This window comes from Osmerus eperlanus, chromosome 10 (assembly GCF_963692335.1).
Source record: "Osmerus eperlanus chromosome 10, fOsmEpe2.1, whole genome shotgun sequence".
NCBI lineage: Eukaryota > Metazoa > Chordata > Actinopteri > Osmeriformes > Osmeridae > Osmerus > Osmerus eperlanus.
The window spans coordinates 15280944-15305715 of NC_085027.1; the positions used below are offsets into that span (position 1 = coordinate 15280944).

At 44.0% G+C, this 24772-nt stretch overlaps 2 protein-coding genes across 8 annotated transcripts in view; both read right to left on the bottom strand.

Moving 5' to 3' along the window:
* Positions 1 to 669: 669 nt before the first annotated feature.
* Positions 670 to 2838, bottom strand: rassf10b (Ras association domain family member 10b). The gene has a single exon (XM_062471128.1). The coding sequence runs from the start codon at positions 2560 to 2562 to the stop codon at positions 1177 to 1179; it is 1386 nt and encodes a 461-aa protein (XP_062327112.1). The 5' UTR covers positions 2563 to 2838; the 3' UTR covers positions 670 to 1176.
* A 2249-nt stretch (positions 2839 to 5087) lies between these two features.
* tead1b (TEA domain family member 1b) overlaps positions 5088 to 24772 on the bottom strand; it is a 44579-nt gene continuing 24894 nt past the window's right edge. Inside the window, exons 4-15 of one of the 7 annotated variants that reach the window (XM_062470868.1) lie at positions 18376 to 18440; positions 16826 to 16888; positions 16671 to 16733; positions 14590 to 14601; positions 13481 to 13615; positions 13140 to 13186; positions 12787 to 12848; positions 12479 to 12603; positions 10818 to 10991; positions 9447 to 9587; positions 9183 to 9335; positions 5088 to 8135 (exon numbers count right to left, since the gene is read on the bottom strand). In XM_062470868.1, the coding sequence (XP_062326852.1) occupies positions 8022 to 8135; positions 9183 to 9335; positions 9447 to 9587; positions 10818 to 10991; positions 12479 to 12603; positions 12787 to 12848; positions 13140 to 13186; positions 13481 to 13615; positions 14590 to 14601; positions 16671 to 16733; positions 16826 to 16888; positions 18376 to 18440 (1154 nt within the window). In that variant the 3' untranslated portion in view covers positions 5088 to 8021. Of the gene's footprint in view, positions 8136 to 9182; positions 9336 to 9446; positions 9588 to 10817; positions 10992 to 12478; positions 12604 to 12786; positions 12849 to 13139; positions 13187 to 13480; positions 13616 to 14589; positions 14602 to 16670; positions 16889 to 18375; positions 18441 to 24772 lie in introns of all 7 variants that reach the window. The other 6 variants (XM_062470870.1, XM_062470871.1, XM_062470872.1 and 3 more) reach the window with 6 other exon arrangements.

Sequence of the window (24772 nt, forward strand, 5' to 3'; positions counted from 1 at the left end):
GTGTTAGGCAATATGGCAGGGTCATAGTAAAGGCAGGAACAGGATCATCCGCTTAACAGACCTATGGCTAAACAGTGATAAATGAGAAGCCTGACTGAAGGCCAATCAGCAGTTAGATACAGTGTAACATCTGGAACCATCACGTGATCCCCCACCTGGGTCCCTCTCTCACCTCTGACTCACACATGAACACTTTGCTTTTTCTTTCTGAGAACCTTTAACCAGGGTCAAACTGAGAGGTATTCCCTGTGGAGAAGTCCAAATCCCTCAATGACCCCCCTGGTTTAAACCTCCTTACTGTATCCCTCTGTGTCAGTGGTGTGTGTTGGGATGTGGGTTACGTAAGACTCTGGTTTGAAGGCTGTGTGATTAAAGCATCTGCTAGTTGGTTGCTTCCTGAGCTCACCCTGCAGAGCACCAGGATGACTACATGGTGTAATTCCTCATGCCACTAAGTCTTTTTCATTTTTTTTTGTCTCTCATTTGTTTTTTGCACACATACTGTACACACATAAACACACGGGAACACATGTGCATAAAGTGCGTTGACATACACATGCAGTCCCTTATTATCATAAAATACATATCTGAAATACAATTATATTTAATTTCTATATTTGTTACAATAGCAATACTATAATGAATGATCTATTCGAAAGCAAACAGCACATGAATAAACACCATAAGTAATCTTTATTTTAGAACATCATACACCCTTCATATTTAAGACATACAGAAGTGTGCCAATAGAAGTCACTGTCACAGACACTACTTCAATCCTTACAAAGACCTGTACATGTGTGCATTGTTATCTTTATGGTCTTCTAATGTCACTTTTAGTTTACTTTTGAAAACACATCAGAAGTTGCCCATCCCTCAACCATCAATACTTACTGTATCTGTCAGAATACCCTGACGTGTCACATCCTAGTACTACAATAGTTGCAGAGAACAGGCAGATAGCAACCGTATGTGAGTAGCTATAAGTGCATATAAGTGACTATTTGAGCTATTCATGAGGGTAAACTACATGAAAAAAAGTTTATAAATGTAGAGACTTTTTTGGAGAGGAACACATAGCTATTTGTGGTGTACATGTGTCAGTCATATCCCTGAGTTGCTGTGTGGGTCCAAATGTTCAGTCTGTGAATAAAGTCACTGAGGAGAACATAGGATTTAGACTAATGACTCGCACACAGGGGGATTATCCGAGTCCTGGCTGTGCATGGAGCTCAGGCCTGTGTCTGAGTCATCATCGTTGGGGTCACATTTCTTTGAGAGCCCCCTGGCTTGCTCCACCCACTCACTTTTTGTCTCCAAGGGACGCAACATTGTTGTCTCAGTGACTACAGGATTCAAGTCCTTATCTGTACTAGCTGTCTCTTCTGTGTTGTCCTCTACATTTAAAGAGTTCACTTTTTCCAGCAAATCCTGGATCTCTTGTTCTTTTGCTCCCCATATCTCCTGGGTCAGGGTTAAATCATTCCTAATGGCTTCTAAATCCGTATTCAGACGAAGTCCAATATATAAACTTGTATCCAGTTGCGTTTTGATCCTTTCCTCCTCCAGTAGCAACTCGTTCTCTGATGATGTATCTGCCCCCTGGACTAAAGTTGTGTCCGGAGCAGGGACAGTTGATACGCTCTCCCCCGAGCTGGAATCAGTTTCTTTACTTGACAGCTCTTCTTGTCTCCGCTTCATCCACCTCTGATTGAGTTCCTCCTGGATCTCGACGGTGATGCTGTCCATGAGCGCTTCATGCTCCGCCAGTTCCTCTTGTAGTTTGACCACCTCCTCACACCTTTGGGCATACTCCTCAAACTGGGCAACAGCCTCCGCTGAGAGGGGTTTGTCCCCCTCTCGGCCGGAGAGTGCTTCGGGGTTCGCATCCACCAAGTATGTGTCCTGCACATAATTGATCCCATGCCTTTTTATTCTGTCATAGTGAACTTTTGCCTCATACTTTTCAATCTCCCTGTCCAGTTCTTTAATTCTTTGGATTTGTTGTCGGATAGTATGGTCCTGTGAAATTACTAGATGAACCAATGTTTCCATTTTCTCCGCCGATGACGCATCCTTGGACTCCGCTTGGGCCCTCTTTTTATTTATTTTGTCCAACTTTCTGAATGCTTTTCTAACAATCCGACGTTGTTTCTCCGGAGAGAACCCCATGGTGGCTCTGGCTGTCCCCTTGTAAACGCACGGGCTCTCTTTGCTCAGCACTACGCGCGCCTCTGCGCTTCGGGGTCCGTGGTTAGCCAAAGAAGCCTCGTTTTTGACCAAAACGAAACGAACGTTTTCCTGCTCCTCTCCCCAAGCGCCCCACAGGCGGAGAATTTTCGTTTTGTTCGGCAAGATCCTCTCAAACCCTCTCCATTTCTCTACAATGCAATAGGACTGTGGAGATCCAGAAAGCATGGCTGCAGACACACATTGTTGCAGGTTTTGATCCTCTTGGAGAACTTTGACAACATCAGCACAGGTGGTGCGTTTTGACAATCCGGAGACAAGTTTCTCCTCTCGGCAAACCCACACTGATATCTTACTCTCCTCAGATTCCATTTTCAATTGGAAATAAAAAATAAAAAAACTAGTGAAAAAAATCTAGTGAGGTTTACTTTCTGATGAAAGGAACTGACGACAAAAGTCTGTTGTCCTTTGAGAACTAAAGCGATTGTAAATCCGCATCAGTATATTGTAAAAGCAAAAGTCCATACATAGAGACTATAAGAATTTCTCATTTTACGCGTGCCCTGAAAGTGTATCCATGACGTCCCGAGCTGATCTTTCTTGAGTAGTTGGAAGCGGCTATGAAACCCATGTGTTCCCTGTCGCGGTTTGCACAGCTCTGAATGAGTTCCGTAAGTCAACAGAGCAAACAGCGTTCGTTGCGCGCTGCGCGCAAAATCACTGTATGACTGGCTGACTGTCGGCTTGATCACATGTCCAAATCAATCTGTGGCCTGTTCTCCATAAACTTCTCAACTAGTACCATACTTTTTTTCATCAGCAGCAACTATAACGATTGGGATGAACATTTTTATGTTTAAAGACAATTTGTTTTTACAAAAGCTTAAACGTTTTTAAATTAGAACTCCCATATACATAATTATTATTGCATAATCGATTCAGATTAAAAATAGCCAATACTGCAAAGGCTACAGTAAATGTTTTATATGGTCAGACTAAGAAAAGTGAAATATAGGCCTATTGTGCAAGAAAAAGCACCAGTTAATGTATGTCTTTGTCCTTTGTAATGGCAACATACGTTGAGAGTACACTTATGTAACAGTTTATAAACAGTTTATGCAATGAATGCGCAAGATATTAGACTGGATAAACCAATGGAGGATTATCTTAGAACACTAGCAAACAAGTTTAAGTCAACAGACGTCGCAGAGCATACAGTTTAATAGCTTGAATATAGGATAATATAAGTTAAACTATCCCTAATCTCTGACACTGTAGATAGAAAATGGCCGACTCAGACTGATGAGAGAGGTTAATGCACACTGTAGAATTATATTCAGTCTGTCAGCTTGATCTTGACCTAAACCAACAGATGGTGAGGAAAAAGCGATTTGTATTGAGCCAACTAGGTTTTGACAATGTTCTGCCTGCCCCATTTGACCTCTATCTTACATCAATACATTTGTAGAAGTAGAACACGTTCTCGTTTGCTTAGGTATTTCAAACTGATCTGAAGAGTAGCATGTTCCAGCTGGATCTAAAGGATTTTATTGGTTTAACAGGTAAAGCTTTTAGAGGAATGTTGATGTTTCTGTGCCTTAATTAGCTCCCAAAACACACACATACAGCCTTGATTAGTGGGGGTGATTTTGAATAACTCACAAATAGTGATTTAGAATCACTATTTGTGAGATCTGACTGAGGAGGTTTGAAGTAGCAAGTGACGGCTTTACAACTGAATGACAAGAGAGACTTATTGCATCACCCTATAAGATTCCTGGTGGATGATTTTAAATTGACCATGCATTGGAGCAAGGGCTATTGATGTAGACAGTTATGGTTTGGTGTGATGTTAGGTCCCTTGCTGCTGTCAGTCCAATGACAGTCAATGGTTTCACATGACCACATACACTGAAGACTGCATAGATAAAGTGTGCATAACAACTGATCCTATTGAGTAGGCTAGTGAACCTGGCCTCAGCGCACGTACAGTAAGCAGGCCTCCCTAGAAACCAAATCTGTCTGGGCTCAGGCCCCCAGATGATTACACTGCATGGTGCATGGATTTAAAAAAAAATACTCCAGATCCCCTCCGCACACATGATCCAGACAGACAGGCAGGGGGGCACATCTGGTGAGGCGCTCAGTGTGATTGTGTCTGTGTGCTGGGAAAGGCCTTCTGGTGAAGACTGAGCTGTTCTGCCTGATTCAGCATTACCACATCATCCGGAGGTCATGTCAGGGAACAGCAGTGCAGTGAAAGTAAAGCAAGGTAAAAAGGTTTTGGAAAAAGGAGCCTAAATGAATATTTATTACTCCCTGACACACAGCCATTATGCTCTTTCACACTCTTAATTGAACACAATGAGCAACTGTTCATGAGCTCTACTGAATGGCAGTACCTCAAACTTGAAGTTTGCAATCCAGTGTAGCTACAATTTTTTTTGTTGACAAAGGCTCCCTCTAGTGTTGGATGTCATTACTGTAAGTGTCAAAAATGAATTGGAAAAAAATATATATATTTCTGTCAGGGAAAGATTTACAAATTCCTGATGACATTGGTTATTATGAATTAGAAATATTCAATAAGTGTCTATAGAAATGAGTCCCAGATAGTACAATTAAAGGGAAATGTAAACAAGAAAAGGACTTTGGAGCACAGGTGTGCCCAAATCATGAAGCTAGAAGGGCACCATCTACTGTGAATCAGTGGTGAATGCAGTTGTTTATCTTGAATGCTAATGGAGTGTGACAACTAAATATGAGGATGTCTTACGTGTTTTCAGGGTTTTGTTGTTCCCCTTTGTGGTTGTGACATCCACAGAGAATCCCACTGGGCTCAGTATTATATGTTGTTCATTGATGTGAGTCTGGAGAAAAAGATGGGAGAGACTATGCAGAATTGACATCCTGATTTATTTAACTTCAATAATGTATACATACAAAGTATCTAGAAAGCTACAAAATATCTACCACTTTTTCAAGAAGGCATCAAAATGTTACGGAGACAAGACCATATGCAGTAGAGAACACATACACATAGCAGATTTGATTTTCCCTCCGTTGCTCCAACGCTTTACCGTCATGGATATGAAAAGATATCACACTTCTGTACCAAGAAAAGCCAGGATATAATTTTATACAAAGCACCTTTTTACAAAAAAATCTCTGCACACAAATGCAATAGTTTTTTTTCAAGATACTATCGGAACTTTGTGAGAGTTCACCTTTAAAGCCAATATCTTAAATGGTAATGAAACAAAAAGGTACCAGTACCTACACTTAGACAAATCACAAACAAATAACAACGAGAGCTAAACTGCTGATATGTTTGTGTCTAGATTCCTTTACACATCCATTCTTTGCCTGCTTGTTTCAGACAGTGAGTCCTCCAGACATTCATCCTATCAAAGGCATCAGTTCTGCGGCCACCAGGGACGAGGGAGGCACGGTAAAGTCAGTCGTTCTCCTCAGGATGGAACTGACATGTCAATGTACCAGCAGTGCAGCAGTAACAGCATCACCACCCTCTCAGGGCTTGGAATACAACCTACGACATCATCACAAAACCATTGTGTACATGTAGAACAGGAAAATAGGTAGATCCCAGCAAGTAATCAATAAAACATGGACAAGTACACAGGGAATAAACGAGAGAACACATTGATAAAATCAAAGGAAAATTTCTGTTACTTTGTGACAGACAATAAAGTCATCTCATCTCAAAATAAAACATAAAATAGGCCTACTGAACACCACAGTTTCAGGGCTGTACTGAATATACTGAGTAAATTAAACGTAATCTGCATTTTCCAGAAACATTGTCTGCAAAGATTAGCATTTTCTTAGAATAAGATACATTTAGATAAATATTGTTTCTGACGAAAGTTGTGGGAGTGTCTGTGATGCTAAGAGACCATGTTAGCCTCTGTGACTTCTGACAGTTGGTTGAATGACTCATCATCCTCTGGTTGGTCAGCTGCTAATTAATCCCAACAGGTTTTGAACACAATTCAACAATACAAATACAAACAGAGCATTTTTTAGATAAAAATATCAAATCATACTGTAGTAGTAAGAATCAATATATATATATATATGTCTATATATATATACTGTATATATAATTTATTTCATGCCATCCACAGACTATACCATGTCATTTTTACAAACCTTCAGAAAGGCAATGCGGTGATTAGTTTCACGTACATCTCTTTGTTTTTGGTTCAGCAACACTTAATTCAATATTTCTCTGTCTTTTCGAAGCTGGAGAGATCCTAAACCAAAGGCACTTCCTCGCTACAGTGCAGGACATGACAGAATGTATCTGTATTTTTGGTCTATTAATAGAAAAGGCAAAGTGAGTTATTTGATGTTCTGTATACCGTTAAAAAATTGTATCTCACAAGTCTGGCGAAATTTTGTACCAGCATGTAATACTGGCAGTTAATTTGTCTTGACACAACTGATTTTAGTGTTAAAAACGAAAAACATTCTCAGAAATGAATCAATTCCAATGTTATCACATACACTAAGGCACTGTACACACTGTTACACTTTGGCAGGTGGTACTGCAGAATCCCCTACACAATGTGAAAATAAAGTCTTCCAGCTTAGTAAAGAGATCACAGCTTTAGTGGCATCTTTTGGAATTCACACAACCATCATGACATGTTTAAGGCTCAGCATCGTGGTAGGCCACAGAGTCAGAGGGTTGTGTGAACAGAAAGGCAGCGACACTCGATCCGACTCTGTAGAAATGACACTGCAATAACCAAAGAGAAAAAAAAAAAAAAAAGTCAAGTGAGATTGAAAAATGCATGTGTCCAGGAGCAATGCCACAGCATACTGAACAAGGCCTGCCGTCTAGAAGTGATCCATTGTTTCGTGATTCTTTCAAGATTCTTTGTAAAACACAGACCGAAGTGTGAATCACTAAGGCATGTCATAGAAGAGGAACCAAGTGCTCAGGACAAGGTGACAGTCCTCTCAAAAGTAGTGCTTTCATGTTTTCATAATATATATGCATTTAAAGATCTTTTCCATTTTTCCCAAGAGAGGGTTCTCCTTTGTAGTGTGGGACTATGTTAAGGTGGTATTTTTTGTTGCTATGTATAACTGAGTAAGAAATGCAAGGTGAACTGTGTTTGTATTCACTGTTATTTTAGTATTTGAGGTGCGGGAATTCTAAACCAGGGATGATTTCCCTTAAAGAGACGAGTAAGAATATAACTTGGAAACAATGACCACTCGCCTTTTACTAACTTTATATGTTATGTAACATGTATAATGTTAAAGTAATTGTCTTTGGAAAACCTATTGTTTGTATACTGTATGTTTGTGTATCTATTGACGCTCACAACTGATAATCTACAGGCATACAGTGCACACTCATAACTTTATGTAGTTCACATAACCCATAGAGAAAAGGCTAACACATTTGTGTACATCACAAGGCCAAAAAAGAAAACATCCATGTGCTGTATGTCTGTTGACCAAATTAAACCCCAACCAAAAGAGTTTTTTTTTCGATACTGCCACTTTTATATGTACATCCTACGAACAGAGACCAACATCCTTTAAATGATAGAATTACTTGCGTATCAAAACATGAAACAACTGTACCACAATTCACAGCTGCAGTCAAACATCAAACACAAACATTAAGAAACAAAACAGGGAATGAATAACAATAATAAGCTTCACCCAAAATATGAATGAGAAGCATTTGTAGGTGTGATTTTCAGATAGAGGCACTGCCACTTGTTTTGAGGTTCTTAAGTCTCTGTGGAGGGGTGTTGGGGGGAGGGGGGGGGGCTGGGTCAGGGGTCTCATTCCTTCACCAGTCGGTAGATGTGATGCTGGGCGCCGTGCTCGCTGTTGGACACCTCGAACACGCACGCCATACACAGCAGCGTCTCCTGGGTGTCTCTGTTTGTCACCACCTGCAACACACCGAGACAGCCGTTACACTCTATTATTTCACTCTTTCCCTCTCTCTTTCTCTCTCTCTCTCTCTCTCTCTCTCTCTCTCTCTCTCTCTCTCTCTCTCTCTCTCTCTCTCTCTCTCTCTTTCCCTCTCTCTCTCTTTCCCTCTCTCTTTCTTTCTCTCTTTCTCTCTCTCTCTCTCTCTCTCTCTCTCTCTCTCTCTCTCTCTCTCTCTCTCTCTCTCTGTCTCTCTCTCTCTCTCTCTCTCTCTCTCTCTGTCTCTCTCTCTCTCTCTCTCCCTCGTTCTCTTTCTCTCTCTCTCTGTCAGTCTCCTTCTCGATCTGAGACGCACACACACACATGCCCGCAAACAATTTGTTTAGTTTTTATCACACTAAGAAAATGAACCAAAGACATATTCCCAAAACAGAGATAAGCCGTTGAGTCTGACGTTATATCAGCCTCTTGGGGAAAATACATTAGCAAAAAAGGCTCTGACAATCAGAGAGACGCATATCAAAAAATAGGTCAATATGAAATTTTGAGACGAAGGAAAATGAACCAAACAAATGTAGGGCACTGTTGAGGGTGCACCCTGCACACCCATGCATGCATTACAAAAAAAATTGAAAAGGTCTTTCTCTCGGGGCAGTGAAGAATAGAGACTTAAGAGCCTCCATGTGATGCCTAATAACAGGGGTTCCCTCCCCCTCTGCACCCCTCCTCACTCCTTTTCTCCATCCCTCCATCGCACCCTGCAGATAATGAGACTCCTCACACAGCATTCCATCCCCAGTGGAATGTGGGGAATGCAGGAGTAGGGGAGAGCAGCTCATCTCAGAGCCCAGTGAGAGGCTCCATTTCAGGCTGGCTAGAGCCACAGGAGCCCAGAACCCTCCCTCCAGCCAGGAGAAAGGAGGAGGAAGGTCTTATATACACAGGCCTGAGCCTCATTGTGTGTGCGTGCGCGCATGTGGGTGGGATGTGTGTGTGTGCATGCATGTGTGCGTGTGTGTGCGTGCGTGTGCTGCGTGTGTATGTGCGTGGGTGGGAGGCATGTTTACCAGCAGGATGGTGAAATTCTCCAGAACGCTGTTCATCATGTATTTCTCCGGCAGGTGTTTGAGCTTGTGGATGAAGTTGATCATGTATTCACACATGGGAGAGCGGCTTATCCTGTAGACAAAGCGTCCATTCTCAAACCGCGCATACTCCGTCTAACAGGCGAAAGCGAAAGGAAAGTGAGCATGTTAAAGGGAAACGCTCAGTCGTAGTTCATTTTGCAGGTCTCCATATGAGCACGGGCAAGTCTGTTTTCCAGTGCTTACCTCCACCTTCTCCACCACCTGCTTGCCGAATGAGCACACCTTGGTGGAGCAGGTGATGGTCATGTTCTCAGAGCTCTCGTACTGACTGGTTACTCCGTAGAATGCCCCCGAGTCGTCCTGAATGTTGCAGTTCAAGTCAGCCTGTGAAACAGAACAAACACTTCAGTATTCAAGGTCTCAAAACAAATGCGTAAGGGGGTGGCAGTCAACTGTTGTTTATTTATATAACCTGCCGCTGTTTTCATTTGTCCACTGTCAATCAGAAAAGGACATTACAGGTTTTGCTATTATGGAATTGAGAGAGATTGAGTTTTTATATAACTGTTTTGAGTATCAGAACGTCCTACATGTGAGGCATTGTGAGGAGTCGTCAGCTCCTGGACGACATGGAATGTGATAGCGTAAACAACAGAGTGGCAATGCTGACCCCTAGTGAGCAAAAATGTATGCCATTTGCACAGATTACCGCAAGGCAAAATGAGCACAATCGAACCAATTTATCAGCTGGTCAAAGTGGAATTATTCAGTTAACCAGTTCATACCCTGTCTGTTTGAAGTGAATGTATTAAATTTCATTAGAGCACTTGTCAGCCCCCCCCCTCCCCCCCTCCTCCCAAAATTACCATGTAAATGCATCCGTGTTTGGAACAGGATGATAGCTAAGGAAGATTAAATGAAGTTATGTTAAAAGGCTGATTTGGGCTCATGAAAAGGATGCACTCCCCGAGGGCAGTCTCTCTATGCCCTCAACATCATGTTCATTACAGCTACAAATAGAGGAGCCTTCCTTGTACCACATTCCCCTCCTTCATTACGCAAAGCAGTCGTACTTTCATTATTGTGTAGATTCTGCCTTTCATTTCAAATTTAGATTCGCCGGTCACTTCAAAAGGAATTTGAGCGGGCTCGACCAGGCTATGACGAGAGACACTTTGTTGGCTGCCGCTAGTTAGCATTTTGCATCGGGGACAAAATACATGCAATGTTTAAACAGCCATTAGGATTGCAACCAGGTCACTCTATTGTTTTGAGATATTAGACTGAATTAGCAAGTGCTTTGATCACAAACTCTCCTGCTATGCTAGTCCAAATATAGCGACGTGCATTCTGCAGACACATAAAGAGCCATCTTAACTGTTTGGATCCATTCACCTAAGCTATAACAAACAAATTGTTTATGTACTAAGTTACCCATTGGCGTACTGCTTTAAAAGGCTATGAAAAAACACCATTACATTCAATATTCTATTTTGATCAATGTGCATTAACACAAATACTGTTAGCATTTATTGATTATTAATAATAGTATCATTATTAAAGAATCAGTCACTCTACCAGTACAAATATGATACACAATAACACGATACTCACCCAGAACTTTACAAGGAAGAAGGAGTTCTGGGGTCCTTTGCCAAAAAGCTCTTTCAGCCCTCCTTTCTTCTCTGGGAATTTGTCATAAATCTGACGAATGTCCACAGACTCCAGCAAGGCATCGCTGTAGGAGTGGTTGGTCTGTCCGATGTGCACAAAGAGGTGCTTGTTGTACTGAAAGCGGAAACATGGAAACACATTTGAAGAGACTTTATATTATGATTTTGTTCTCACAGATATATAATAATCGATATATTGCAGTAGCACGATCCTTTGTTGATCAAGCCAATAGCAACAAACTCTGTGTGAACAAACACATTTTTATGGAACAGTTTGATGCCCTGTGTTTTCAGCATCCGCAAAGCATGAGCTTTTACACTTGCCAACTTCTCTGTTGTCCACAGCATAAAAACGAAACATAAAAAAATACCAACAATTCTGGGAATTTTGACACAATCAAATCTGAATCATTGTCATAAGGTCTTTTGTAGGCACAATATCAAATTGCATTATGATGGCTTTTTCTAATTCACCGCTGCCCTTTACTTCAGGACTGGTCTGGGGAGGGACTCTCCAGACTATAGCCTTGGGCCACATAACCATTTCAAATATTCAACTAAATGTAAGATTAATGATGGTTGTCATGCGATATCAATAGCAAAATAAAATTCTCGGGGGAATGTAGACAAACCAAGACAGATTGCTCCCGTCCAAAGCAAACAATAAAAAATGTGAGGCATGAGATTGGGGCTGCCGGTCTGCGTGTCTGTTCACATGACATGACATGGCTCAGAGTACTTTTCACAGCTCCTGTTTTACTGTACTGAGGGACACACAGGGAACATATCAAGGGAATTCTACCTATTTAGTCAATCTATTCAAAGCCTTGATTAAGGCCATTGCCAAACATATCTTCAATGTATCTCATCATCTTGTCAGTAGGACCTTCATGACCACGAGGGAGGCTACGCTGATATTTCATAGACGACAGATGGATGACGGTATGATCAGGGTCTCTTCACTCACTCTCCCCTACTGTCGTCTACTCTCCCCTACTGTCGTCTACTCTCCCCTACTGTCATCTACTCTCTCCTACTGTCATCTACTCTCCCCTACTGTCATCTACTCTCTCCTACTGTCATCTACTCTCCCCTACTGTCATCTACTCTCCCCTACTGTCGTCTACTCTCCCCTACTGTCGTCTACTCTCCCCTACTGTCATCTACTCTCCCCTACTGTCATCTACTCTCCCCTACTGTCATCTACTCTCCCCTACTGTCATCTACTCTCCCCTACTGTCATCTACTCTCTCCTACTGTCATCTACTCTGGTCTACTTTTATCTCTTCTCATCAACTGTCATCCACCCTTGTCTGCTCTTGTCTACTCTCATCTACTCTGGCCTACTCTCATCTACTCTGGTCTACTCTCATCTATTCTGGTCTACTCTCATCTACTCTGGTCTACTCTCATCTACTCTGGTCATCTCCTCTCATCTCCTCTGGTCATCTCCTCTTATCTACTCTGGTCATCTACTCTTATCTACTCTGGTCATCTACTCTTATCTACTCTGATCTCCTCTCATCCCCCCCAGGCATCTACTCTTATCTACTCTAGTCATCTACTCTTATCTACTCTGGTCATCTGCTCTTATATACTCACCGAGTCAGGGTCCCTCTGTTGCTCCAGAAAGGCGGAGAACTCCACCAGGCGGAGTTTGGATGTGCCGATGGAGCGGCCTTGCCACGCCGGGACTGTGGGCGCGGGGGCTGTCGTGGGCTCGTAGCCTGCAGCAGCACAACCAGGAGACACTCAACACTCATCCAGCAGGCGCTCCCAAACACCGCCACACACGCTACAAATGCTACAGCATTTACACAAGTGTATCTCTTATCATGTAAGTCAGTCAAAAGTAATGTACTCTCCACATTTTACTTTGTGTTTCCAACCATGGAGTTTTGAAGTCTTACTTGAAATGGCTGTGGTGACTGCTGGCTGGATAGGATATGACTGTTGGGCAAAAGGCTTGATGCTGAAACAACAGAGGAGTGGTGCATGAGAAACATCCAGGGATGTGGAACGCACAACACACTGGACTGTTGAGGACAGAGACAGAAGAAGAAAAGTGTGTACTTGAGCCCATCCACCTATCTCTGGAGCATAGACCTTTCTACTAGTGAAACCATAGAGTAAGATATTGAATTAAATAGTTCAAAGGGTAGAGATACTGAGAGGGAGATACAAAGTAGGACAAAGATAAAACAGAGCGATACAGGAACGAACTCATGTTGCCTCTTTTCTAAAACCGAAATACTATACTCACTCTTGAGAGGATCCAGGCTGTCCAGTCGATATCATGCCCTGCCAAAACTACAGAAGTAGATAGATAAATAAATAGACAACAAAAATAACACCCCCAAACAAGCAATGTGCTGCTAGCTAAGAGATAGCAGAAAATACATGGTCCTTTTCACCGCAGTTAATGCATGCATTATCTCTCATAGCATTTGTTCTGATCGTGTGCCTATCTGATAGGGCCAGTAGCACAAAGCCTTGCCGTGTGTAATGAGATTTGGCCGAGGTGTCAGTGTGCTGGGCTGGGGAGCAGGGGCAGACAGGGGGCCCAGTGGACCGACAAGAAGGGATCTCGGCAAGGCATCTTACCCCTGCTGCTCCTGGGAAGGCTGGGCGTGGGATGCCTGGCAGGCCCAGCTTATTGTGGATGGCGGTGGCAGAGACGATCTGGGCCGAGGACATGGAGGCCATGCTCTGGAGGGCTTTGTCCTTCACCGTCTGATCCTTTAACGGCAGTCACAAAAGGCTGAGCACTCACAGGGCGCAGGGACCAGGGGCACGCGGGAGAGGGCTAACAACAGCAGATCTCTCGACGCACGCACTCTCTCACCACACAAAGCAATACAGGTCGCCACCCACAATGACGAATAGCAAGCATGTTAAAAGAGATCGCTGCAGCCATTAAAGAGCTTTTTTTGTTGTTGAAGGAATTCGGCAAACAGTGAATGGAGAATTGAATTCCAATGTACAGAGGGTACACAGGTATACAGGTATGCACTTAAAGGGCAAGTTTTGCAGTGGGCCGATCGATCACAATTGCAGAGCCACGTAGAATGATATAAGCTCTGACTCCTTCATTTTACTTTCATGTACCCTCCAATGGTTATTGTGTCAGGAAAATATTTTTCTGAGCGAGAGATTGAGGGGAATAAAAACGAAGGACACAGGCTTTGGTTCGTTCTTCCCTCATTCATAAAGAAGAGACTTCAAAAATTGTACTTCTGCTCGACTAAAAAAAGTTATTGTACCTCAGCATTTCATCCAACTTTCAACAACACATTCCACTTTTAATTCAAAGTTCATAATATAACAACAAAGTTAACTTGTGTCAGAGCTGAAGGTAATACCAGGCTGACAAGACACTGCTGCGGCCTTCTTTCCAATGCCTTTCTGGTTTGCCCTGTTCAACAACAGACCTCAAGTGAAGTGTATTTAAGACAAAAAAGATTCAATGATTAAAAATGGATCATTCCCGATCACACGGAAATAATGAGCTGTTATCTGAGGCAGAAGTGGAAGGTGAGCATGCTGGCAGGAGCTGACGCGAGGTGGAGCGCTGGGAAGCTGGGATGACGGAGCCACAGACTCTGCAGGTAGACACAGTACGGCACTAGCTACTATGGAAGAAGCAGCGTTGCTCTGAAACGACAGGCCTGGCACAAGCAGAACACAGGCAAAGGAGAAAACTCCATACTTACCATACTTGTAACCTGAATGCAAACAAACAAGGTTTTATTGTCATTTTACAGTTCCCTCTGTTGAACCGTCAAATGAGTGTGCATTCAGAAGTCATTTACATGAATTGTTATTCTTAATGATCTGCACCCTCTAGCAATGATTATCCAAATTTTGTTGACAGCATTTAAAAGACAATATTTCCAATTGTGAATTTAGGTTTGGTTTGATCCATGACTTGAGTTTGAATCGGCACCAACAAATCAACCTGAATTTAAGAAAATTCTTCAATTTTTGTAATGATTTGAATTAACACTGGAATTACATAATTGCCTGTAAATAACAGTAGGCCTATAGTCAGAAATAGTTATCATGATCCATGCAGGCTTCAATAACTTTTTCAACAAAGAAAATTGGATGAGCAAATTCATCATGGAAGGTGGGTCATTTTGGAGAATGTTCTTCTCTCAGTAATTTCATAGGATGGGATCACATTGGTCATCTACAGCATCGTTTGAGAGTGCCCAGAGAAAGGCAGCATAATGACTGTCATTTCACTCAACATGCCTCAGATAGGAAAAGAGACAGTGCCGATCTACAGAGATGCTCCCAGTAAATGGAAGGGGTGCTTGCATTTCTCTTTGCTGCCGATCTCTAATTTGCTTTAGATGAGAGTAGACAGAGACCCATACAAAAGCTGTCTGTTTTTACTCAGACGGCAGCCTGTGTCCCTGAAAGAGCATGCATTCACGGCTGGCTGGCTGACACACACACACATACACACGTGCGCACACACGCACACACACTAAGGAGGGGTCATTAATCCATCCGAAAACTGGGAATGGGATAAATGTGTGAAAGTCAAAAGACACTGCTAGTAGTATTCCCTTCATTAAATAAATAAAATAAAACACAAAAAGTATTGAAAAACCTTGCAAACCCTTTAAAACACAACAAAATGACCCCTGCATTAATGTATTGGATGACAACATATTTTCTACGTTTTGCACTTTTTATATTTTCACCAAACATTTGCGCATTAGGAATATCTGATATTAGACAAAGACTGAACACATGACTGGCTTAATGTTAAACAGTGGGGATGTTCCGACATGTTCTGTGAGGGCTAATGTACACTGAAAAAGGAGGAAGGAAGGCGACTGACAGCCATGTCACTGCAGGAGTTATCACAGATGCACTGAAGGGAGCAGAGTACAGCAGGGAAGGCGTTCCTAATGCAGCCAGTCTTTCAACAGCACAGAAGGAGGATCTGTATAGGTGACCCTTCCTTTAGGCTTTAACCTAGCGCCTTTAAGCATGCCCTTTAAAAGACTGTCCACTTGGTGGAAGGTCCTGATGACGGCCTCTAAACTCCAGCTCTCAGCCACTCACCAACAGCCAATGCATTTTGCCAGCATGCTTCCCCACATCCACATACAGGTGGCAAACACCTGCACCAGACTCTGGTCTTACAAACAGTCATGCCACACAAAAATAGACAAACAAACTGTGAACCTGATGGGTGTATTTGCTTTCGGTGGCTTTAAGAATTCATGCCATTGGGCTCACTATTTTTTTTAAATGTCCACAGTCTTTGGATTTTGAATATGCGCATGCCCTTCCTATTCCTATGCCTGTCATTCAAACTCACATTTAAATTAGGCGGCCAATCAGAATTTTGTTTTGTTTTGATAATTGAACAGATTCTTACAGCTCTTCCCAAAGCAAATACGTATCTTCTAACGACAGATACAAATTGTGTTAGTTAGTTAGTGAGTGGATGGTGAGTAAGAGAAAGAGAGAGAGAGAGAGAGAGAGAGAGAGAGAGAGAGAGAGAGAGAGAGAGAGAGAGAGAGAGAGAGAGAGAGAGAGAGAGAGAGAGAGAGAGAGAGAGAGAGAGAGAGAGAGAGAGAGAGAGAGAATGAGAATGAGATGGAGAGAGAGATGGGTTAGAGGGAGGTTACATTATGGATTCAAAACAGACCATGGTGAACAGGGGGATCTAGGTTACGGCAGTCAAAGCACCAGGCATTCACTGTCACCAAGGGGACACATGAAGTAAGACGCACAGCAACCACAAGCCCAAAAGCAGAAAAGCGCATACCTTTAGCTTGGAATGAAACTCACGAGATTTCCTTCTGGCAAGAACCTGAATGTGACTAGACACCTGCGGGAGGGGGGGGGAGGAGGAAGACAAAGGAACAGCCTGTAACCATGGCGATGAAAAGCCCCCCTGCAACTGGGCAGACCCAGACGTACCTTGATGGCAGCTTGGATTTCTCGAACTTTCTTTCTTGCTAAGACCTGTATGTGACTAGACACCTCCATTTATAAAAACAAAAGAAGAGGGGGGACAAAACAAGAAACCAAAAGAAATACAAAAAGGGATTACACATCTCTTTGTTGAAAACACTTCAGGGGATTTTAAGAGGCCTTGTCAGCCAAACAGGAGAACGGAAGGATCTCCAAGCCACACAACAAGGTCACAGCCACCAAAGCATTGTGCTGCCTGTTGTTGTCACCTAAGTGAGCTGATTAAGGAGAATGCAGGCCCCTTTAACACACATTAACAGGCCACAGATGGGATCTGCTGTGTACTGAATGAGAATAGGCCAGTCTAGTATCTTTCAGCGAGTAAGAATTAAACCTTGCACAGGCCAAGTTTAACTTAAACATTCACAAGAAGCTCGAGAGATTTTGTGCACTATTCAAATGTATTTTTTTAATTTATTGCCAGACATAGTGAGTTATTGGGAGATAATGTGTGTTCACTCAGTCATAGGATTGTTGATGGTGGTGAGGGTGTGGTGTGTGTTGGGGGGGGGGGGGGAGGGTGTGTGTGTCAGATTTACTGTCTGTGCAAATTTTATTGTAATCAGGCCAATCATATACAAGTGTCTGTTGAGGCAGCTCGCGGGGGAATGATCAACACCGAAAGTGTGCGCATGCGTTTGTGTGTGTGAGCCGTTCAGAGCAGAGGGGCAATTTACACATTGCAAGGCATTCTCTTGCATTATATATTGTTCTGTATGCTACTTACACATTCATTCAATCTATTTCACTCCTTAATACTTTTCCAGCCATGTATCTCGAATCCTACGGTAAAATGTGAACGCAAATTTTGCTGGTGGACCTCTCCGACGGTCCCCAACTTTCTGGAGCGCTCTGAATGGATCTATTCACTTCCAGCTTCTGAGTCACTTTGGACACGGGGGCATGTTTCATGGCACTACGAGCCAGTGGTTATGGGGACTTCCTGCTCAGTGAGACTGATGGAGCTCATGGCTGGAGCTCTCTTTCAGATACCCCCAGCTTGGCCATGTGAGCAGATGATGCACTTAGTCTATGAATAGCCACTGAACATACGTAGCGTTTGTAGGTATTACATTTAAAAACGTGTTGTCTAGTAGTCCGGTTTGACGGTAATGGATCTCCCCATGGGTGATAGAATGGGAATGCATGTGCTTGGCTCCAAAACATTGACGGGTGAGACGGTGTGTAGCATTTTCTAAACTGATATGAGTGCATTTGATTCGTTTATTTACGGGCAAGTAAGAGTGTGTGTGTTCATGAGACAGATTTGTCAGCATCCAGAAACATCCAGTCACATTGTTCTAGGGCCTTGAGCAGCCTCCCATCGGCCCCAATTATGCAGCAAAGCTACATGCATCTTGTGTGTGTGTGCGCGTGTGTGTTTAGTACACATACAGTCTCTTCTCCTGCAGAAGCACAGCCAGCAGAGACAATCATGTATGATGGCTCTCTATGGTCTACGGTGTCATGCAGGCCACGCCCCTCTCCTGTCTTACCTGCTTCCTCGTCCTCGTTTTCCCCGTCCGAAGCTTGATGTATCTGGCTATCAACTCATTGCGACCTACCAATAAATACAACAAATACAAAATTAGGGCTATGTTATTAATTGTAAAAAGCCATTTGGCTTAATTTCTTTTGGTAAATCTGTGAATGATCAAAAGCGGCAGAATGCATGTCCCATAATCAAAGATCCGCTACTCTGACATCCCATCATATGTGTCTGTCAGGTAATAAACAAACAGAATTCCATTTAGATGTAAAAGCAGCGTGTTGAATTAGCATGAAAAAAGACCCGTTCTTTCAAATGAATCTAATTGAATCCGATTCTCTTCAAAGCCTCTCGCTATGAAAGGAAACAGATAAAGACATTCATACTGTTACAGAAAATAATGGCAACGGAAATATATTCATTTAAAACAGTGTTGTTCTCACTAAATTATAATTAAACCATGGCTTTGTAGTGATTTCTAATTAATGGCGGCTCCAAACATTCTTCTGCCTTCAGCTCTGCTCTAATTGCTGCAGCCATGTACAATGACCCCTGCTTACCCTTTTCATATGGTAATAACATACCGCCACCCCTAAACTATTACGCAAATTATAGGTAAGGAGCCACTCTAATTATGTGTCCAGCTGTAGTCAACCAATACCATGGACCTGCTTTTCCCCCTCTGTGTAATGGAACAAGTCCTTTAAACAACCTACCCAGCTTCTTTCCCTCTCAGCTAATTTAAAGGCTGTGTCTTTGCTTCCTCTCACTTAGCAACAGCACTGCACATGCAGAACCAAGGAGATGGTTTCATGCAAATATGTTATAGGAAGAAGAAGCAGTCTCTATTAAAGCCAGGATGAATGACACAACGTGCTCCATGGGAGGATGGATATTGTGAGAGTTAATGAGTATAGCAGAGATGGGGTGAGGCTGGGGTTGAGGCTGGGGAAGAGGCTGATTCTGGGGCTGAGGCTGGCAGAGGGTGTGCAGCATGCAGCTCTGTTGTTTGTGTAATGGGCACACATAGGCAGCCAGGTTGAAGCCTCCACCTGCTGTGAGCCCAGGGAGCGCTCTCTGTTCAGGTGTGCCAGATGAAAGGCAGGCCAGTCTGGGTAGAGCCTCTTGAGTTACTGCCATTAACAACACCTGTCAAGGGAGAGGGAGGCTCACGCCTGCTTGCTCTCCCTACATCTTCTCCTGTCACCCCTCACTCTCTCACTCTGTCTTTGTTTCTCTGTCTTGCTGCCTGTCATCCCACTCTCCCTCCCTCCCTCTCTTTCTCTCTCTCTCTATCTCTCTCTCTCTCTCTCTCTCTCTCTCTCTCTCTCTCTCTCACATGCACCTACATTGCCACTTCTCTCGACTTATATTACAGTAATAAGTATACCAGGAGACTTTACTGTTGCTACAATTATAAAAAAGGATGTGATTTAACCAAACTAATGAAATCACGAGTTTCAACTGTGTGAGATTTGTATTACTGTAGAAAGCATAAGGCAAAAAACCTATTCACATAAATCAAAGATGTCTGGACTAGCACCTGATTGCTTGTGGCAGCCACACCCAGACAGGTGTTGAGTAATTCAGAGGGGCCAGGTGGGTGGAGGCTAAGACCTAAGGCTCTTCCAGGCAAGGCCCCACCAGGCATTGACTTTAAGGCATCTTTCACCAGGAGTGCTTAGGTGAGGCCAGGGTGCTTGAAGTAGGTCATGTGACTTACTGGACAAATAAACAGCATCTGAGGATTTTCGACTGCAGCCCTGTTGCCCAGCGTGCCTGTGCTGTAATCTTTCCCAGATGAAGCTTGGGGCCTCGCTATTTTCAATAATTCACACACTGTGTACACATAACATGACAATAAGGGCATTCATGCACACGCCTGATTCCCAGATCAAAGCTCACAAATGGCCAGCTGTAAGCATGCTTACTGTTGAATAATTAATTCTTTTCACCGGGACTGAAAAAGAAGGGCGCTCAGCGTGCCTGAGCCGGCCTGCTTTCTTTGCTGTGTTTGCGCTGCAGAACAACATTTGTAAAAAAAAAAAAAAAAAACAGTGACTGACCACATTCAGGATTCCAAATCCACCACACAAAGCCAGCTCCCCCCCCCCCCCCAGGGTGTTTGGAAGGGGGCAATACTCTGTGTCCCGTAAACTAATCAACATGTGTCACTCTCTACCAGGAGGCCAGGCTCTGGGACCGGTGGCAGGCAAATGGTGAAAAAGTTCCCCTGGTGAGGATTCTTATTAAAGTTTTAAACCCAGGCCTTTTCATTTGGAGGCACATTACGCAGTGCCCCATGACGCTCACTCATTGTTAGTCTTTACGTTTCACGGCAGAGGCAGTTTCATGTTTACACTGGGGTTTTAGACTGTGTTCCATTTAAGTAAATAATATAACGTAATTAAAGACCACGTGGATCACATCAAACAGTCTTTCAGAGACCATGATTATATCAAGTAATTTTTTTATGACAAGTGTTTTACATACGTTCTTACAGGCGTACATGTTCCAAAAATACATTTTAAACATATAAATCGATGATTATTATGATATAATGATTCATTTTTTAATACATAAAATGACTCAACGTCTTTATCATTAGTCTCAAACAACCGCTACATCAATGTCTAACTGTTCCAGCATATTGCATTTACCATCTCAGTGCAGCACGGACCGTAGCTAATCAACTACAATAGCTACACGGAAAGTTACAGTGAAAGTAATGTAAAAGGCTCTTCCACCCGGGTGTGCGCTGTTAATAAATCAGGACTCTTGCCCTCCTGGCTTGTTTAAACTCTGGGGGAGGTAAGAGCCCGCTCTGCCACAAGCTCTTCATCTTCCTCTGTGAGCTCGACAACTGGGATGAATTACTGCCCCCAAAGACAGGGAAGCAGCCAGCCAGTGACCTCTCATTCCTACACCGCCCCTGTTTTACTCCACAACCTGTCAACACGTTGGCTCGCACCTCTCCCAGGCAAGACTGGGCTGATGCGCCACAGTGCGTGTGCGCCGCTCCCCTCCCCTTCAGAGAGGGCTGGTGGGCGACAGGACGTCTGCGTCGCAACAGATGATGTCTTGCCGTCCCGGTTACACAGCGCATCCCTGAACAGCGGAGAGGGGTGTGGAAGAAATTGCGATTTCCGGTGTGCTTACATTATTCACTAATCAATATAACTAGTCATTGGATACTAGTTAGTATGTTCTCATGTAAGCTTGCTATTAATAAGAGTAGATGGTGTCTATGTGTCAGGGTTAATAGATGTTCGTGATCAGGAGAAAGTACTGGGTAAACGTCCTTGGTCATGACTACAAGGAGAGCGCCAACTATGATCTCTCTAGTCTGAGTGGTCATGTGTTGGGAGCTGTGAATCTCTTCCTCTGAGACTGTTGTAACGTCATTACTGCCTGACTGTCACTATCTATGTTTACATTCCTGTGCCCTATAAAAGATGGTCCTCCGGCTTTCAGAGCGGAGAGAGACATGATTGAGACCTAAGCCTGGTGTTGTGTGGTCATTTATTGTCAGAGGTCTGGTTTTCTCTCCCAATCTGCAGATTGATAATACTTATTAAAATCCAGAACTCAACTGAACTTAATCACTCCGTTTATGAAGAGACGGACAAAACACTTTCTTCATCAGGGGGAATTGGAGAGGCTGTCTCTCTCTCTCTCTCTCTCTCTCTCTGTCTCTCTCTCTCTCTCTCTCTCTCTCTCTCTCTCTCTCTCTCTGTCTCTCTCAGAGACAAGAGTGAGAGAGCGTCACCGTGTTAATACCCACCCGAGTCGACTGACGGTCACGTGACGATCTGTTTGGGGAAACACTCCTAGCCTATTCTGGAGGAGTGAATGGCCCAGGGGAGGGGTGGGGAGGAGCAGGAGGACCGAGTTAACTCTTAAAGGAGTGGTCATGTTGTCACTCAAAGCAGCAGGAAAAGGATTAGATATTTATGGGGTGACCCCCAGAGCCCACTCATGCTGCTGGGCAGCTGGGGGAGCCGGTATTCCGTCCCCCCGGTCAGAAAGGCCTCTCGTGAATCTCCATAACCCGGGATCTCCTGGACCATATCAATGGCACTCCAGCACCAGCAGCCTCACAAAGAGCCAGTGGCTCCACTCTTCTCAGGATTGTCCCCCCAGCAGCTGATTCCTCATTCAGTCAGAAATCCAATTTGGCCGACAGCATTGCTCCCTCCTCCGAGGATCCTGGGGCAGCCTCGCCCCGGAAACCCTGCTGGGTGGGCCACAATGGTGCCTCCACTCTGTAGCTAAGCTACGGTTACAGGCCACACACTGACAGACAAACAGAACTCAGCAAGTTCCCTATCGCCGGCTTACTCTACACTTAACACGTTTCATAATTCTATTTCAGTATAAAAAGTGAATCGGCGCATGTTTGCGGTTAGCGTTTACAGATATGTAGGGTATGTACCAAAGCGGCGGAAACGCAGACGTAATCAAGCATGCTATGAGAAGACCCACGTTTTGAACGGAACACTGCTTTTATGACCCAGAAAATCTATGAGGTGTGTCAATAGGCTTGAGTGAGCCGAGAGAGTGCGAACGGTTAACTGGTCTGACTGGAAAGTCCTCCCCCCCCCAAACTCTCTCCATCCCTCTCAGACTGCTGGGGTTTACACAGCTGCTGTGTCTGTTAGAGCCCCCCCACTGCCCCCCCGCCTTCCTTCCTCCTCCTCCCCCCCCCCCCCCCCCCGTGCGCCCCAGTGTCTGGACACAGTCTCCCCTCCTTCGACACCTCCTCCTCACCCCCCGACACCTACCCCCTCCTGTGCTCGTGGAGCCAAGTGAGATGGAAGGGACGGCTCCGGGCTTGTTTACAACTCCTCCGCTCTCCCTGTGCTCATCCTGAACATGTTCCGTCTCATGACATCACGCGTCCAGCCCAGATGAGCAGCGTCTCTCCCCTTATCGATGTCATTTCCTTCAGATGACGCTGGGGTGCGTGTCGACGCACAAGTCAAAGTTAGGCCCCACACTGAGGCCTTGTCGGTTTTCTCACCTCACAGATGGACAACAGTGTTTGGGGGGAGAGGGGGAAGTCATAGAGCATAGTTCTAAGTCATAGACCATAGTAAGACTGATGTACTCAGTCAAATGAGTGAATGTATGTCATGCATCGTGTCAATGGAGCGGTCAACAGGATAAGGGCTCATTAGTATAGTGACTTTGTGTATTTAACCTGCATACACTTTTCCACTGCCAGTGAACCAAGGGAGCTTTGTGAGTACCAAGTTCACCCTCCCCATTGGCATTTCATTCATTTCCTAAGCCTCATGCTGCACTATAGCATAAGACCTAAACATCGGGTCTAATTTAGGTTATGGCGTATTAAACGTTTGAACTGCCTTGGTTACGTCCTTTGAGCAGCAATAACAACTCTTTGCACAAGCTTTTTTGCCTCCTCCTTTTAAAAGCACTCATTTCCTGTAGCAGCACTTTTGTTTAACGCAGCCACAACCACAGTCACATCTGGTCCAGTGGTCGCCAGTGATGTCAGTGGATATGAGACGGCGCTGGGCTTGGCTCCGAGTCAACCAGCGCTGCTCGCTCCGGGTCTCTCACACACGCACAGGATCACTTCATGTGGTTTCGTCTCCTCCGCTCGGATTTTCTCTCTCTTTCCTCCGCTCTCTTTCTCCACCTCTCGCTCTCTCTTTCCCTCTCCTCTGAATCGTCGGCGAAGTCTCGGAGAGCACAGGGGGGCACCCTCTCACCCACGCCCCGCACTGCCGAGCCTGAGAAAACCATCATTAATTCTCATTACAATGTCATTTTCCCAAGTGTCACTTGTCGAGTCTAAGAGAAACCACCAGTGAGATTTTGCCCAGGCTTAACCTTAATTAGATGTGTGAGAGCTTAACATGCTTAAAGACGTAAGTCTGCTCCATAATTATCTCAAACCAATATTTATAACCTCGTGGTGCTCAAAGAACGACTGAGTGAAAGAACCTTTTACATCGTTTCCTTTCACACCCGAAAACAATAATTTGTAAGCGTGAAAAAATTAAAATAAGAGAATTACAAGGTACTTCAACGAGTGCCTCGCTTTCAAGACTAGCATCCATGTGTTTATTACTTGTATACTTGTAAATTACATGACAGTTTTCCTGCGACACCAGTATTTACCCTGTACAGGCTGCAATAACCCTTCATGCTGGGTTCCTTCCCCAGAATGTGGAGTGGGCCCGGATGAAGCCTGTGTGTGGAGTGGTGGGCCTAGACAATAGCTCTGGCTTTCCTGTCGTCCGTGATAGATGACTCAAGGGTCTGACATTAGCATCACAATAGACTAAACCAACAATATGGAGGCATTCAGCAGGAGGGTGGGGTTGTGGGTGGGGAGAAGGGGCAGGAAGCCTTTTACTCTCTAGAACAACGGC

Coding starts and splice junctions, on each gene's coding strand:
- rassf10b (XM_062471128.1), bottom strand. CDS start 2,562: ATGGAATCTGAGGAGAGTAAGATATCAGTGTGGGTTTGCCGAGAGGAG.